The following is an 18,074-nucleotide window of genomic DNA, read 5'->3' as shown; positions in this document are numbered from 1 at the left end:
TCAGTGGTATGGTCCTCGACTGTGGAACAGCCTGCCGGAGGAGCTCAGGGCCGCAGAGAACGTACATGTTTTTAAAAACAGGCTCAAGACCCACCTTTTTAATTTAGCTTTTAACTAACGTTTATTTATTTTATGCTTATTTATTCTATCCTGTTATTCTATTTATATTATTAATTTAGGTTTTACCTAATATTTATTTATTTTATTCTTATTCATTTTTTATTTTCTTACTCTGTTTATACTTATATTTATATTGTATCCCACTCTTATTTATTTTATCTTTTTATCCTGTTTATATTCTTATTAGGTCATATCTCCAGTGTTTCCTCAGAGGGGGCTCTCTGCACCGGGGCTGTGATCGACCGTGGCTGCTGGGGCTCTGTGGACCCTCTCAGCCTGGTTCGGGGGCTTCTTTGCCTCCCTCCTGCTGCGTGCCCAGCCTCGAAGCTGCGGTCTATGACCGGCTCCCGGTGCAGACGGCTCCCTGTGATAGTGTTTCCTCACTTGGCTAATGCGTACCCAGCCCAATTTTACTGTTTAAAAGTGTGTGTGTGTGTGTGTGTGTGGGGGGGGGGGGGGGGAGAATGTGTGTTGGGGGGGGGAGAGAGAGAATGTGTGTATCCATGACCGTTTATGTTAATGAGAGTGTGGGGAGTGAGCGGGAGGGTGGGGTGGGGTGGGCTGCTTTTAACCATGTAAAGCACTTTGTGCTACAGTTTTTTTTTTTTTTGCATGAAAAGTGCTTTATAAATAAAGATTGATTGATGTTACTATTCAGACAATGCACAAACAAACAAACTGATCAGAAAACTGAAATCAGAGGAGGTTATGCTGAGGTTTCAGTTCTTGGGTGAAAGCAAATCCCTCAAATTAGTGGTGTTTAGTGATTCCTCCATGGGCAACCTCTCAGACGGAGGCACACAAATGGTAAATAAATGGTCTGTATTTGTATAGCACTTTGGGGTCCTTAGGGACTAAGTAAAGCGCTTTACACATTCAGTCATCCACCCATTCACACTCACATTCACACACTGGTGATGGTAAGCTACATTGTAGCCACAGCCGCCCTGGGGCGCACTGACAGAGGCGAGGCTGCCGGACACTGGCGCCACCGGGCCCTCTGACCACCACCAGTAGGCAACGGGTGAAGTGTCTTGCCCAAGGACACAACGACCGAGACTGTCAGAGCCGGGGCTCTGACCAGGAACCTTCCGATTACAAGACGAACTGCCAACCCTTGAGCCACGATCGCCCATACACAAGGTGGACATTTTATCATGTTGACGGGAGAAGGTGGAAAGTTTTTGCCCGTATGTTGGCAGTCGAAACGGATCAGGAGGGTGGTACGGAGTACACTAGCAGGAGAGACTTTGGCCCTTGCAGATGGGATCGACAGTGCTGTTTTTCTGGCTGCACTGTATTCTGAGCTCACCACTGGTGATGGTACACTCAACATCTTGCCAATCGTCTGTGTAACAGACAACCATTCCCTTCTTGATGCTGTCAAGTCCACAAAATCTGTAACTGAGAAGAGGCTTCGGCTCAACATCAGTAGCATCAAAGAACTTATGCACAGAGGGACTATTCAGCACATCATATGGACATCGACCAAAGAGCAGCTTGCTAACTGCCTGACAAAAGTGGGAACATCAGCACTTGGGCTGCTAAGAGCCCTGAGAGAAGGGGAATGGCAACTGATTCTATCGCTGTGCCATTGAGAGCATCCTCACTGGATGCATCACCACCTGGTACGGCAACAGCACCGCTCACAACCGCAAAGCTCTCCAGAGAGTAGTGCGGTGTGCTGAACGGATAATTGGAGGTGAGCTTCCCTCCCTCCAAGACATCTACAGGAAGCGGTGCCTGAGGAAAGCGGAGAGGATCATCAAGGACTCCAGTCACCCCAGCCATAAACTGTTCAGACTGCTTCCATCAGGAAGGAGGTTCTGCAGCATCCGGTCCCGTACCAGCAGACTGAGAGACAGCTTTTTCCATCAGGCCATCAGACTGCTGAACACTTCATAGACACCTCACCCTCACTACTGGAACTTCAACATTATGCACTCCATACTGTATATAAATACCACTGTTTTGCACATACCAACCTCTGTATATTTTATATATCTTATTTTATTGTTTACTTTATTTCATTTGTAAAACATGTATATACATACTATATACACACTCAAACACACACACGTAGAAAAACATATTTAGTATACACATTCAGTAATGTATATACCTTTACATATTGTACATATATTTATTACTTTTTAGATTAGCCATTTTTATATTTTGCTTGTTTTACGTTATTGTATTTTGCACAACTCTGTTGCTTGTGAAGCTCGCACACAAGAATTTCACTCACATGTACTGTACCAGTGTACCTGCACATGTGATGTGACAATAAAAGTGATTTGATTTGATTTTGATTTGAAAGGACTAATGACTAAAAATAAAAAATAACACTCATAAAAAAAATTATTATTTTTTTAAACACTAGTTTGGAGTGTTATATTATGTTAAGCTGTTATATTGTTCAAAAAGAAAAAAATTGTTCTAATCTGTTTTCTTTTCCTTAAAAGAAAAAGGGGAGATTGTTAAGATGTATGTGTCCTACTGCGTTAGTGTCCAGTGGGAGTGGGGCATGGCTACGCGCAGGCGGGAAAGGGGCAGTAGAAGTTTGGAGTGTCAGTTTTTTTGTGGTTGTACGAAAGAAGGCAACCATTAAAGTAGGGGTGGGCGGTATAAACGGTATACGGTAGAAACAATATAAATTTGGCCAACGGTAGAGATTTTGACTATACCGCGATAGCGCATGTTGATGGTGTCATCAAGCTGCGCCTGTTTTGGTCAAAAGCATTGCAGCGGCTAAAAACAACATCATCTGCAAATTATGGCGGGCGACAGTAATAGCAAAGAGACGAAGCACTTTTGGAACATGGGGAAAGACGAAAACTGTGCTTCCTCCACTTCCGTACCATTGATTCATTAATGCTGAATTCTCTGCAGCTGCTCTATTCCCATGTTGTTGCAGTATATTAATGACTAACTCAGTTGTTCTCCTGACTGAAGTTTGGTCCGTTTACAGCATCCTGCCATGTGATAGCATTTGTCCCTGACCATCAGGAACCCTCACGTTAACGTTTGTCGAGTGGAAAAAAGTTAGCGTTCATCCTCCAGCTTCACTGTGTTTGTGTTATGCTAACATAGCTGTGTCGCTACGTGATATAGCAGCTAGCCCAACTTCAGTAACCCTACAAACGTCACTGCTGTTTAGTTTCCTGTCTTCATTTATGTTGGAAGTGATAGCAGAGCTGTACGTTTGAATTTTTTAGAAATCTCTCAGTCAGAACATGCTATATCATGTTTAGGTGGAAGCTAGCGAGCTAACTTCCTGCTAACTTCTAACTCCGTTAAATGTAATAAATTCTGTTTTCATGGATGTTAAACTTAATTGTTACACCTGGTAAAGCAACAACGCTGATCATTTTATTAAAGATGAAAGAATTTAGACAGTTTTTAACTCTCAGTGATGCTGCAGTGTTCGTTTGACTTTGGGACCTGAAGCTGACAGAGTTTAGGACCCAGATTACTCCCCAAGGCTCCTGACTATGGCAGCCTAATGCTCCGACAATCCATCAAGCGGTGCGGCTTCATAGCTTACCAAAGTCGGACTAAAACATTTTTTTGACAGATTTCTGTGCGCCGTGTACCACATAAAATCAGTTCGAGGTCAGTAAGCACAACCAGAATTCATATATAAGGCGCACTGTCGATTTTTGAGAAAATTAAAGGATTTCAAGTGCGCCTTATAGTTTGTAAAATACGTTATACAGAAGAAAAGAATATATTGCAATATATATTGTTACCGCACATGCTTCAAATTATACCGTGATACGGATTTTAGGCCATGTTGCCCAGCCCTACATTAAAGTTGGAGTTACTATGCCAGTTGTGTGATTATTGGACTAACACCATGATGACGTGGGTCCTTGGGTAGAGAGATTTCCAAAGGGTTGGTCTAGACTCTGAAACTCCACGTTCCATGGTTTTTAGCCTGGAGATGTAGAGAGGAAGAAGACCAGTGAGTGAGTTAGGAGGAACACCATCGGTGTCCTTGTAGTTGATATATCCCCGTTTCTCCTGGAATATCCAAATGTTCTTCCAGACCACATAAGACCACATTGGATATAATCCCTCCAGTAGGTTCTAGGATTTCGTCCTGCAGGTAAACCTCTGTAACCTTGTATGGCTTCACAGATATGCGAGCAGGGAGCCAGGAGTCAAATTCCCTCAATGTAACGTCCCTCTTATGTGAGCACACACAGAGCCTGAAACAGGAAGCCCGGCTTAACAGAGAAAGCTGACATCCACTGGTGCGATGCCCGTTATCCCTGACTGGGGTTTTAGGTTTTATCAGACCAGCTAATGCAAAGAAAGCCTGGCTTTGTTGAACTGGACAGATACCACCATCAGCTTTTGTTTTTGGAGATAAAGTCTGAGGCACTGAGGGTTTGTTGATGTAAAGCAATGTATCATCTGCACGGAGGTGGAGTTTAATTCTGTGTGTTGGTGCACGTTTGCAGAAGAAGCGCGAGCTTGGCTGTGATAAATGTCGTCTCCACTTCCTGTACATAAAAGAGCTGGTTGAGCACAGAGTTCTGTATCACAGGACGCACATCAGACCACCTCAGCTCAGCGGACTCAAATCTGGAACCAAGGTAGACCTCACACACCTGTCCACAGCACACCTGGCACACATGGCCCAGATTTGATCATTATTAGTGTTAAAAAATGAGGAAAATATCCTTCGATAATTACAGATAATTAATAAAGATAATTAAACTCCTTAAAGATAATTAAACTCCTGTTGGAGAAGCCTCACCTTTACTGAGTATCTCTCTGTCTGCAGGTGACAGTCAGGGCGTATTCTGTGGTTGGGGAATCTGAAGGTGAAGGACCTAAGACAACTGTTGCTTCATGCAAGGTGAGCAGCATGGAAACGCTCATCGCCTGAGCTTTCAGATCCAAATCATCTGCTCTCCCATCCAAGACCATTTTTTAGTTCGTTCCTGTTTAGAGACAGAAAATCAACCAAAAGGTGGTTGGTTTGTTTAGAAACAACTGACACGTTAACACAGACACACACTGTATGGTAAGTGCAAAGATGTTAGAATAAATAATTTGTCACACCTGATGGTTAAAGAACAGTTAAAATAAAACGTGTCAGTTCAGATTTTTTGAATTCAAAGCAGAAAAAAACATTGGATGGTCGATTTGAATGAGTTAAGCGCTGAAATTTTAGACACTATATGGTTGAAAATAACATTTGTCTTTGGAGGTTATTTAAACATATCGTGATGTGTATCGTGATGTAGCCAAAAAATATTGTGATGTTAGATATCCCCTCATATCGCTCAGCCCTATCTCTAAGTCTGGGTGCCTCCTGGCTGAGGTGTTTTGCACGTCCTACCAGGAGGAGGCCCCGGGGCAGACCCAGGACACTCTGGAGAGATTAAATCTCTCGGCTGGCCTGAGAACGCCTTGGTGTTCCCCCGGACAAGCTGGGGGGTCTGGGGTTCTCTGCTTAGGCTGCTGCAGAGGATGGAAGGAAGGAAGGAAATCCTCCATCTTTTCAATGGATTCTGTTTATTTCTTCTTTTTCTCCTCTGCTTTCATTTAGCTTTTTACTGTTTGTAGTTTTACCCACAAAATGCAGAAGCATATGGAGATGGGTGTATGTGTGAATAAAGTTTTTCTTTCACTTCTTTTATTCCCTCCTCATGTTCTTCTTCACGTTTTCTTTTTCTGCTGTTTTCCAGGTGGTGGATGTTGCTCTTCCTACGTCTTCGCAGGAAGTTCCTCAGAGGAAACCAGTGGAAACGCTGGGATCACTGCTGCTCAGCCTGAACCCGGACAGGTATCAGAGCTGGGGTTCCCCGGGTCATTGGAAAGTCTCAAGAAAATAAAAAGGGAAAAATAGTCCCAAAGCCCCCGGTACCGGATTCAAAGGGGGTCTTTTATGTAAATATGGACATGTGTGGCATCCACAGAAACCTCAAAATCTCAGCTAAATGCTCATATAAATAATTTCTATGACCCCCAAACAGCGAAAACAAGCCATGATTTTCAGAGCAGTTGCGTAATTGCATCCACTAAACGCATACAACGGAGCTACGAACTCTCCCGACTATGTAACGGGTTACCAAGCCGAGCTCTCACGGATTCCAAGCCTTCAAAGTTTCACCACGCTCCGACCAAAATTCACTGAACCAGCCGCAAAAGAAAACCACAAATACACGTAGCGTACCAAGTGCGCTAAAGCGGTAGCCGAAAGCTGCTGTAGCTACTGATAATGGCGCTCCCCGCGTCAGAGCCAGTTCCATCAACAACCGCCATTTTCAGCCCAGTTACAGACGCATGACTGGATACATTTAGGGCCACGTGGGGTATTCGCCTTACAACTTCTGATTGGAGGAACTGACATGAACACTACCTCATTACCGTGATTTTTATTGGCTCAAACGATGAACCAATGGATCAACCAATGGAAGCTGAACGTACAGCTCCTCAGAGTTTAAAGCGCCAGAGTCCATTTAAACTCGTTGATTCTGTTCATCTGGACGTTGCGTTTTCACTGGGAGAAACATTTTGTCACTCATCCAAGTGACTACTTCTTCCATTTAAACTGTTTAGCGCACGGTGTGAGGGGAAATCTTCAAAAAACAAGCATTTTTAAGAATGTAAATGACATTAAATAATTACTGCTGTTTAATACCTGAAATATTCTACTCGCATATGGGTCGTAAGAAGCACTTGTTTAGATAAAGATGTTGCAGAAACCCCAACAGAATTGTAGAAGAAAAATTTTTCATTAGCCCTTTTCCACAAGTACCTGCTTGGGTCGGTTTGACTCTGTGTTTAAGGTTTTTCATTAGAGGAGTCGCACCTTGTACCAGGTACTTGTTTAGTACCTGCTCAGCTGAGGGTCCAAGCAATCTAAGGCAAGCCAAAATGTGACATCAAGAGACTGTGTGCCACCGATTGGCTGGTCAGTGGCGTCACTCGTTGAGTCACGAGAGCGTGTCTTTCACGAATATTAAATCCAACTTCTTTTTTTTAACGTGGCATTCGAGGAAATGGTTGGATAAAAAACACTGTGGTCCACTCAGACTGACAGAAAGCCGTACACGAATCAGCAGATATACGTGGAAGTGCTCCACTGTTGTGATGTTAAAGTCACATACCAATGACGTCACAGGACTTTCGGCTGCAGTGCTCTAACAACCCCCCATGCACATTATGTGGGTGTCAACTGTAGTGAAAAAGCACCAACACCCAGTTGAGCAGAGTAGATTCTAGTAGAAAAGGGCTACATGTTATATCTCTGTGGCTCAGACTCTGCTGACAGCTTCATCCACCCAGCAGGGCGGCGCCACTGCACAAAACCTTTGTTGTTCAGCCTCTCTCTCACTCCCTCACTTCCTCTCTCTCTCTCTCAGGCTGTCTCGGCCGCTTCAGCGCTGCCTCGAGTGTCTGAACTCAGTCCCTGACCTCAGGACGCACTACCCTTCTCTGGTCCATTGCTCGCTCTGCAGGTTCATCACCTGCTGCTCCACCTCCTACGCCAACCACATGATCAAGTATGCTCCTCTGATTGGTCATCTCACAGTCTCTTTTAAATGTCTTGTTTTTGTTTGTTTGTTTTCCTGAACTGTGCGACTGTCTTTGTTTTTGTTTTTTTAGTAACCATGCGACCTGCAAGAAGGTGCCGCCGTACCAAACCATCTTCCAGTCTGACCCCAAGTAACCAGACCAGCAGAATCAGACCAGTGTGATCAATTATCTACAGGTGAACAGGAATACCTGAATAGTTGACCTGCTCTCGTGTGTGTTTATAGGCTGCCAGACATGTTGATGTGTGTGACATGCAAACTCTTAACCTGCAGAGGAGACTTCATGGCCAATCATCTGACAGAGAAGCCAAAGCACACCTGCATCATATTAGCGCACACAGGTAACGTGCACAGGTGAAGCACACACACTCAAGGTATAGGGCATAAAAAGGAAAAGGTTTTCATGCTGTGGGAGGTAAATGCATGGGTCAACACCTTCTGACCTTAAAAACGCTGCTGCCTGATTCAGATAATTATTTTGAAATGATTTAAAGTATTCTGTCAGGAACTGGTTCCATGTCCTGCACAGCTGTTCGTGATGTGACCACAAGGGGGCACCACAGCAAAATAACTCACCCTGATTGTGAGAGGGTCAGAGCTTCAGGTCAGGAAAGGCTGATCAGAGTGAATCAGCTCTATCAGGAATGGAGCTAAATAAAGGGCAGAACTCCATTTGAATACAGCGGACTACGTTAATGTGAACCTGGACTTGTTTTAATCACTATTATCCACTCACACATCCGTCCATTTACTTTCTTCCACTTACTCCACTCAGGGTTGTGGAGGGCCCGGAGCCTATCACAGCTGTCACATGCCTGGAAACCTCCCCAGTCTGTTACACAGCTCATAAATCTGACTTCAGTTTTCCCTGATAGATGATAAAGATGGAATCTTCCAGATTTGACACTCTTTTCCTCTTTCAGAGAGTGGGATGACTTATCAGAATGAAACTGTATCAGAGCCGAGAGAGAGTGGAGCCGACACACAATCACAGTCTGACAGGTAGCATGTGTGCGTGTGTATATTTGAAAACATGTTGCTACAAAAGATGTTTACATATTATTAAAATATGACAAATTAACATCAGAAAAACCAACCACACACACACTCTTTAACAAATGAATAAATCCCCCCCTCGCCCCTGTGGGCGGTTTATCCTTCAAGCTCGGGTCCTCTACCAGAGGCCTGGGAGCTTGAGGGTCCTGCGCAGCATCTTAGCTGTTCCCAGGACTGCGCTCTTCTGGACAGAGATCTCCGATGTTGTTCCTGGGATCTGCTGGAGCCACTCGCCTAGTTTGGGAGTCACTGCACCGAGTGCTCCGATTACCACGGGGACCACTGTTACCTTCACCCTCCACATCTTCTCCAGCTTCTCGTGTTCCTTCTTTCTGATGTTGCTGTCATTCGGAACCGCTACATCGATCACTACGTCCGTCTTCTTCTGTTTGTCCACCACCACTATGTCCGTTTGGTTAGCCACCACCATTTTGTCCGTCTGTATCTGGAAGTCCCACAGGATCTTAGTTCGGTTGTGCTCAGAGCTTGTTCCTGTGCTGCCATTATTAGTGCCTCTGTGCTGTCTTTCAGTCCAGCTTTGTCCAGCCACTGGTAGGATTTCTGGATGTCCATCCGACTACACTACACTCCAGTCCGAACGACATTCCGATGTCATTGCTGTATATCCTGGTGGTGTGGATCAGTGAATCATTGTCCCGTTCATTCTTGGCATACATCATGATGTCATCCATGTACAGGAGGTGGCTGACGATTGCTCCATTCCTTAGTCTGTATCCGTAGCCAGTCTTGTCAATGATCTCACTGAGGGGGTTCAGGCCTATGCAGAACAGCAGTGGGGACAGCGCATCTCCTTGCTAGATACTCCTTGATGGTGACTTGTGCTATGGGCTTGAAGTTGGCCTCTAGTGTTGTCCGCCACATCCCCATTGAGTTTCTGATGAAGGCTCTTAGGGTCCTGTTGATCTTGTATAGTTCCAGGCATTCCAGGATCCTGGTGTTGAGTCATAGGCCTTCTTCTAATCAATCCAGCCAGTGCACAGGTTGGTCAGCCTGGTCTTGCAGTCTTGAGCAATTGCTCGGGCTACCAGTAGCTGGTGTTTTGCGCCTCTGGTATTCTTGCCCATCCCTTTCTGTGCCCCACTCATGTATTGACCCATGTGCCTGTTCATCTTACCCACTATGATGCCTGACAGGAGCTTCCATGTGGTACTGAGGCAGGTTATTGGCCGGTTGTTGGATGGTACCGGTCCCTTCTGGGGGTCCTTGAGGATCAGGACTGTCCGGCCTTTGGTTAGCCATTCTGGGTGTCTCTCATCAACTAGCAGCTGGTTCATCTGTGCTGCCAGACGCTCGTGGAGTGCAGTCAGCTTCTTCAGCCAGCAGGCGTGAATCATGTCGGGGCCTGGTGCTGTCCAACTCTTCATACTGGAGACTAGGGCTGGGCGATATGGCCTAAAATTCATATCGCGATATAATTTGAAGCATGTGCGATAACGATATATATCGCGATATATTCTTTTCTTCTGTATAACGTATTTTCCACACTATAAGGCGCACTTAAAATCCTTTAATTTTCTCAAAAATCGAGAGTGTGCCTTATGTATGAATTCTGGTTGTGCTTACTGACCTCGAACCGATTTTGGCGTGCAGAAATCTGTTAAAAAAGGTTTCAGTACAACTTTGGTAAGTTGCACTGCTTGATGGATTGTCAGAGCATTAGGCTGCCGTAGTGAGGAGCTTCGCGGAGTAATCTGGGTCCAAAACTCCGTCCACTTCAGGTCCCAAAGTCAAACGAACACTAAGAGTTAAAAACAGTCTAAATTCTTTCATCTTTAATTAAATCATCAGCGTTGCTGCTTTATCGGGTGTAACAATTAAGTTTAACATCCAGGCATCCATGAAAACAGAATTTATTAAATTTAACGGAGTTAGAAGTGAACAGGAAGTTAGCTTGCTAGTTTACACCTAAACATGATATAGCATGTTCTGACTGAGAGATTTCTGAAGAATTCAAACGTACAGCTCTGCTATCACTTCCAACATAAATGAAGACAGAAAACTAAACAGCAGTGACGTTTGTAGGGTTACTGAAGTTGGGCTAGCTGGTATATAATGATGTGCTACGTGATCGCTAGCGACACAGCTATGTTAGCATAAACACAGTGAAGCTGGAGGATGAACGCCAACTTTTTTCCACTGGATAAAAGTTAACGTGAGGGTTCCTGATGGTCAGGGACAAATGCAATCGCATGGCAGGATGCTGTAAACGGACCAAACTTCAGTCAGGAGAACAACTGAGATAATCCATCCACAATACGAGGTTAGTCATTAATAAACTGCAACAACATGGGAATAGAGCAGCTGCTGAATCAATGTTATGGAAGTAGAGGAAGCGCAGTTTTTGGCTTTTCCCATATTTCAAAAGTGCTTCATCTCTTTGCTGTGACTGTCGCCCGCCATAGTTTGCAGATGATAATGTTTTTAGCCGCTGCGATGCTTTCGACCAAAACAGGTGCAGCTTGATGACACCATCAACATGCGCTATCGCGATAGAGCGATATAGTCAAAATCTCTATCGTTGGCCAAATTTATATCGTTTCTATCGTATATCGTTTATATCGCCCATCCCTACTGGAGACCCTTTCTTGGATGTCTGCCACTGTGATGGTTACTGGACCCTGCTGTGGTCTGCCCTCAGATCCACAAGCCACTGAGCATTGCTGTTACAGGTTGGGTCCTTCTCCCATATGCTCTTCCAGTATTGCGCCGTCTCCAGCCTTGGTGGTGCTGTTCTCATATTGTTCCCCTGCCACTGAGAGTACACCTTTGCTGGTTCTGTGGAGAACAGCTTATTCTCCTGCCTTCAATCTCTCTGGTGTACCTCCTCAAGCGGCACGCCAAGACTGTGAGTCTTTGCTTGGCAGTTTCCAAGGCCTCAGGTATGGACAGTTTGCTGTACTTCTTAGGCACCTCTGATAGTCAGCTAATCTCCCTCCATGGTCTTCCACTCCCTCTCTCCCATATATATGTACACGTGTACACACACACACACACACACACACACACACACACACACACACACACACACAGAAAACCGGTCAAAAGTTTTAGAACACCCCGATTTGTCCAGTTATTTATTGTAATTCAAGTTCAATGAATAGTTTGAAATGGTACAAAGATAAGTGAACTGCCAGAGGTTAAAAAACAAAACCAAACTGAAAGATAATGTGCATTTCAGAATTATACAAAAAGGCCTTTGTCAGGGAACACAACATAGATTAACAGTTTAAAGCTGTTCTGCAGCAATGGAGGTTGATCAAGCCTTGAAAGATGGTGCTACGAACTCCTACAGCTGTACTGCAGAAAGTAGTGTGATGCTACAAAAATGGCAAGACAAAAGCAATAAACACTGGAAGAGAGACAGACCATCATAACACTTATAAATGTAGGTCTGTGCTACAGAGAGACTGCGAAGAAAGTCACAGTGTCAGTGAGCACAGTTTCCTTCACCATCAAAAGGCTCAGAAACTGGGGCAAACTGGGTAATAGTGGTCGTAGTAAGAAAGTCTCAGTTTCTACTGTGAAGACTTCGAGGTGCAGGTTTGACAGGACGAGCTGCAGCAAGAAAGCCATCGTTAAGACATCAGAATAAGACAAAGAGGCTCGTCTGGGCCACTGATGAATCAAATGTGAAATCTTCATCTTCATCACGCAGGATCTTTGTACACTGTGGAGTAGGTGAAAGGACGGTTCCACCGTGTGTGGCATCAATTGTCAAACATGGAGGAGGAAGTGTGATAGTCTGGGGATGTTTGCTGGATCTGACAAAGGTGGCTACTTTGATGAGTCAAAGGTTTAGGTCTATTTAGGTCTTTGGTCTATAAACTGATTCTATGATTTCTGTTTTAACTCAAATTGCTTATTTGTACTATGCTTTGATTTCAGAGTGCAATGAGACATATATATCTGGGGACAACGATATTCAATTATTTTTGTTATTTAAAGGTTTTCATTGTTTTCCCTCCTGTTTGTTTTTTAAATATTAACCCTGCAGCACCACATGTTCTGGCAGTGAGGGCGGAGCCTTCATCCCCATCCACCTCCTCCCCTCCAGCTCTACCCAGCTGTCAGTCAGACCCCTTCTTTCCTCCTTCTCCTTCTCCTCCCAACCAGCGATGACCATCAAGTTCCTGGGGCCCCGCTCAGTCCCTGGTCAGGTGAGAGCGACTGTGTGATTCAATCCATCCAGTTCCGTTTTATATTCAGTTTAATTTTATCACCAAATCACAACAATCTCCTTAAATCACTTGAGATTGACAGTAATGAAGAGAAAGCCCCAACACTGCATTAATGCAACTCACTGATCCGTTCACTCTCTTGGTCTTCAGCTGGGATTTCATGCAGATTCTGACCACCAGTTTGTGTTATGATGTTCGGACTCGGGTGATTTTGATGGGAGGTGTTCTCACAGCATAACTGGTTGGCTGCCAGCTCTCATTGCATTTGCTATCCATGGATGTTGTGGAAGATCACATGTATAACTTTACCAATGTGCACAAAGGGGGGGTTATGATGTCTTAGCATGTAGATGGTGGTACATATGACACGGAGGACGTCAGGACAAGGACTCGCTGTGGGAGAGAGCCATACTCTGATGACCAGGATGATGTTGATGAAGGTGGTGTTCTTACTTCTCAGGCTCCGGTCCCTCTGTTGCTCTCCCAGCTTTCCATCGTGCTCTCTTCTCTGTGCCACGGCGTCACAGTGGCAGCTCATCATCACTGCACATCTCCCACCACGATCCGTTCGTGGATCCGACAGCAGCAGCGCAGCCTGAGGCACCGGATGTGGAGCTGGAAGACGGAGGAGATGGCGGAGTGGGTGCTGGAGCGGTGGGAGCAGCAGCAGATTGTGAGTGAGGAGTTACTGCTCTTGGCAGCGAGGGCAGCTCTGGGAGGGGATGGCCGGCCGGAGGACTGGTACAGCTGGACCGTGGACTTCATGCTGAGACACGACCTTGGACCGCAGACCACCAACAGAAATGTGCCGAATAGCCTCAACGACAAAAGCCGCTGCTTCATCGACATGCTCCGCTCACAGGTATCGACAGTTTATTGATTGAAATGCACCAACCAAACTTTGATTAGTCGTTGACGTTTATCGTTCTGGTTCTCGGACTGTGTGCAGAGTCGGTCTCCTCACTCTCTGGGCTGCATGGATGAGCTCCCCGTCTTCATCGATTTAGACAAGTTCTCCTGCCAGAGCCCAGCTTCCTTCCAGCTGTATGGTTTGCCTGAAGACAGGCCCGTGTTTGACGTCATCATCTCTGCTCTGTCTGATGGCGGCTTCCTCCCCCCCCTGCTGTTCTTTACGGGAGCTGCACCTGATATTCCTGAAGGGTTTCCTGAGAATGTGGTGCTGGAGGCTCGACCAGAGGGATTCACGGATCAGGACCGCCTGCGCATCTGGATTGAAAAGGTCTGACACTAGTTTGTTGTGCAAGCAGGAGGATTGGGATTGGTTCACCAAAAACTGTTGCAGATGATGTGATGTCCTGCTTTACTGCCTGCAGGTGTGGCACCCCTGTGTGGCCGCGCAGCGTAACAGCAGTTGTCTCTTGATAGCGGATGTCCATCGAGGCCACCAGACAGATGCGTTCAGGCGTGCTCTGTCATCGGTCTGCACAGACGTCATCTTCATCCCGCCAGGATGCAGCTCTCGTCTGCAGCCGCTCGACGTCTGTGTGACACGGGTGCTTAGGGACTTCCTGCAGGTAAGCTCACCTGTGCGACTCTGGCCCCCGTGTCCGCCCCTCTGATGTGTCGTTGACGTGTTTGTGGTCTCGACAGACCCAGTGGATTCAGCTGGTGTCCATTGGGGGTTTGGATGGTCTGGGTCTGGATCAGCTGGCTCTGACTCTGGCCTGTTGGCTCAGCGAATTTTCTTCCACGCTCAGCTCGGAGAAGCACATCATGCACAGGTGGGAATGCCTGGATTGAGGTATAGCTGGAAGGTATTTGACATCAGCTGTATATCAAGTGACTGTGTCATGTGACTGTGTGATGGCAGTATTGTTTTTTTTTTCTGCAGGTCTTTCACCTCAGTGTGTAGCCTTCAGCAGATGGACGATCAGGTGGAGATGGCAAAGATGATCACAGCTTTAACCACGGTGCTGATTCAGCCTCCGGATACAGGAGAACCAGAGCCGGGACCAGGATCAGAGCCGGGACCAGGATCAGAGCCGGGACCAGGATCAGAGCCGGGACCAGGATCAGAGCCGGTGGAGCTGCCCAAGCTAAAGGAGGAGGGCAGACGGGTGGAGGAGGAGGTGGAGTGTTCTGTTAGACTGTAGTACGTCACATTTGACCAGGATACGTTTCGTGGTTTCCATGACAAACACTACAAACACACCTTTTGCCCGCACTTTGATAAGAGAGAAGCTGATCAGTGTTATTGATCCTTGGCTGTACAACGGCAGGAAAAACCTCACATTCTCCATCATGCAAACAAGAGGTTGTCATAATGTCTCGAGTAAAATCTTTTCTAACAACATTTTTGTTCTGTTACTTTTACATTGAAAAGAATGATTGGGATGTTTTTGTATTGAAATAAAGAAATGATGCTGAAGGACTGCTTAATGCTTTTATTGATCAGTAACAAAGGAGAAAACTGGAGTTGCTGCTTCTCTGATGGTTGGAGCAAACACGACTGCATTGTTCACGATATTTGTTGGCAGGAAGTTGTTTTCCTTTGTCTTCAGCTGTTTGAAAACAAACTTCAGTCCCACTTTGTCAACACAGAGGTCGTGACCCAACCGCTGTGTGACACAGAACAGGAAGTTGGTTCAGTGTTTTCTGAAGCCTGTTCACATCTCTGCTAATATGACATCATTCTGATTGATTTAATGTAAAATCAGCTCGAGATGATCCAGACCAAACTCCACTCACATACTTGTCAATTTAATGTGGCGCTGACCAAAATCGGTTGTCCTGATGTAGAAACGCTCCAAAAAAGCAGCACGCTGACCTCAGCAGCTGCATTAATGTCCCCGTTGTCACAATCAAATATAGAAACCATGAGAACACTACCACTTTCCCAGCATGCCCTGGAGCAAGGCAGCGACCCTCACCCCCCAAGGGCAGTCTTGAGCTGCATCATAGGAAGGATTTGAGAATCGTTTGGCCTCCGCTGTCCTGTTTAAATATAGTTTTGCATTTACAAATTGACTCTGCATTCATGTTTTCCCAGTTGGGAACATTTTTCTGGTTATTCCACGACCACGCAGCAGCAACACTCTAAAACAAGTACACCCTCACAGCTGTTTAATCGTCCCTCACCGGACTCCAGCACAGCTCATTTATAAACCAGGTACAGTGGGCCAAAAAGGATTTAGTCAGCCACCAATTGTGAAAAGATGAGAGGCCTGTAATTTTCATCATAGCTATATCTCAACTATGAGAGACAAGATGAAGAAAAACAAATGCAGAAAATCACTTTTTTTTTTTTTTAAAGAATTTATTTACAAATTATGGTGGAAAATAAGTATTTGGTCACCTACAAACAAGCAAGATTTTGGACTCTCACAGACCTGTAACATCTGTAAGAGGCTCCTCTGTCCTCCACTCATTACCTGTATTAAAAACTCTACTTGTTTTGTGCTGAGTTGCATCCAAAGAACAGCATACCTGCTGTGAAGCATGGGGGTGGAAACATCATGCTTCATGCTGTTTTTCTGCAAAGGGCCCAGGACGACTGATCCGTGTAAAGGAAAGAATGAATGGGACCATGTATCGTGACATTTTGAATGAAAACCTTCCATCAGTGAGGGCACTGAAGATGAATCGTGGCTGGGTCTTTCAGCATGACGATACCGAACACACCACCCGGGTAGCGAAGGAGTGGCTTTGTAAGAAGCATTTCGAGGTCCTGGAGTGGCCGAGCCACTCTCCAGATCTCAACCTCATAGAAAATCTTTGGAGGAGTTGAAAGTTGCAGAGCGAGAGCCCCAAAACATCACAGCTCTAGAGGAGATGTGCATGGAGGAATGGGCCTAAGTACCAGCAACAGTGTGAAAACCTTGTGAAGACTCACAGAAAACGTTTGACCTCTGTCATTGCCATCAAAGGGTATAAAAAAAAGTACTGAGATGAACTTTTGTTATTGACAAAATACTTATTTTTCTCCATAATTTGGAAATAAATTCTTTAAAAATCTGACTGATTTTCTGGATTTCTTTTTCTCATCATAGTTGAGGTATAGCTATGATGAAAATTACAGGCCTCTCATGTTTTTAAGTGGGAGAACTTGCACAACTGCTGGCTGACTAAATACGTTTTTGTCCCACTGTAACTGTTGATGTTGGCAAAGAAAGAGAAGGCAAACTGAGGCAGGTCAGCTGTTAACATTTAATTTCCAAAGAAAGTTGAGCAGAGCACAGCTCTCGCATTAGGGATAGTTTAGGTGTGAGCAGCTGTTAAAGACAACGAGTCGGCGTCAGCTGCGACTCCACATCGATCAGAATGACCCAGCACACCTCGACGATTATTGTGCGATCTACTGTACAATATAAAGCGCCTTGAGGCGACTTTTGTTGTGATTTGGCGCTGTATAAATAAAATTGAATTGAATTGAATTGAATTGACACGGTGAACTGAAGAGAAAACAGCCAGACAAGCCTTTCTAAATGATGTGACACAGGCCGTGTGGGAGATATGAAAGGCATTATTTACAAGGCCAACATATTTTAAAACAGGATTTCACAGCTTAACTTTAAAATGTTGGTAGGGTAGGTTGGTAAGCTCTGCAGCAATGGCTGTGTTTGTTGAGCCTTGTTCTAGTCCAGGGTGCAGGTTTTAGATGTGTCCTTGATCCAATACAGCTGATTTAAACGGCTAAATGACCTCCTCAACATGTCCTGAAGTTCTCCAGAGGCCTGGTAATGAACTAATCGTGTGATTCAGGTGTGTTGACCCAGGGTGAGATCTAAAACCTGCAGGACACCGGCCCTTAAGGCCAGGCCCTTGAGCCAGGGGCTGTTAAAAAACTGAGATGGCCTGTTTAAGATGTTTTTCTACCACAGGAACCATCAATACTTCATACAAATGATAAAAAATAATAATGCACTTTTAAGCTCTTTGGAGCTTTAAGTGCCCCCACCAACAACCAAAAGTTTTTTTTACTATAAACTATGCTAACTGCATTCTAGAGTACAATAAGAGATTTTAAATTATGAAGTCCAGAGCCACCGAAAGGTGACTTTCAGGGTTCAGAGTTCACCTGAACACACCTGATTCAGTTTTTAAGGTAAGTTCAGCTAAATGTCCCCATGTATGCAGTGTGGCTTGTGTGATAGAACTAGCAGCACTGCAGCTAACAGCT

At 45.1% G+C, this 18,074-nt stretch overlaps 1 protein-coding gene across 3 annotated transcripts in view; it reads left to right on the top strand.

Annotated features, from left to right (window-relative positions):
• pogza (pogo transposable element derived with ZNF domain a) overlaps positions 1-15,312 on the top strand; it is a 31,428-nt gene extending 16,116 nt beyond the window's left edge. For all 3 annotated transcript variants that reach the window (XM_065471503.1, XM_065471504.1, XM_065471505.1), the window contains 13 exons: positions 4,590-4,724; positions 4,916-4,990; positions 5,826-5,923; positions 7,506-7,646; positions 7,750-7,809; positions 7,905-8,020; positions 8,603-8,681; positions 12,751-12,913; positions 13,395-13,796; positions 13,884-14,174; positions 14,269-14,469; positions 14,546-14,676; positions 14,787-15,312. In XM_065471503.1, the coding sequence (XP_065327575.1) occupies positions 4,590-4,724; positions 4,916-4,990; positions 5,826-5,923; positions 7,506-7,646; positions 7,750-7,809; positions 7,905-8,020; positions 8,603-8,681; positions 12,751-12,913; positions 13,395-13,796; positions 13,884-14,174; positions 14,269-14,469; positions 14,546-14,676; positions 14,787-15,048 (2,154 nt within the window). In that variant the 3' untranslated portion in view covers positions 15,049-15,312. The remainder of the gene's footprint in view (positions 1-4,589; positions 4,725-4,915; positions 4,991-5,825; positions 5,924-7,505; positions 7,647-7,749; positions 7,810-7,904; positions 8,021-8,602; positions 8,682-12,750; positions 12,914-13,394; positions 13,797-13,883; positions 14,175-14,268; positions 14,470-14,545; positions 14,677-14,786) is intronic.
• The last annotated feature ends 2,762 nt before the right edge of the window (positions 15,313-18,074 follow it).

The sequence above is a fragment of the Pelmatolapia mariae genome, linkage group LG22 (genome assembly GCF_036321145.2).
Source record: "Pelmatolapia mariae isolate MD_Pm_ZW linkage group LG22, Pm_UMD_F_2, whole genome shotgun sequence".
Classification (NCBI taxonomy): Eukaryota; Metazoa; Chordata; class Actinopteri; order Cichliformes; family Cichlidae; genus Pelmatolapia; species Pelmatolapia mariae.
This window is presented reverse-complemented; position numbering and strand designations above follow the sequence as displayed.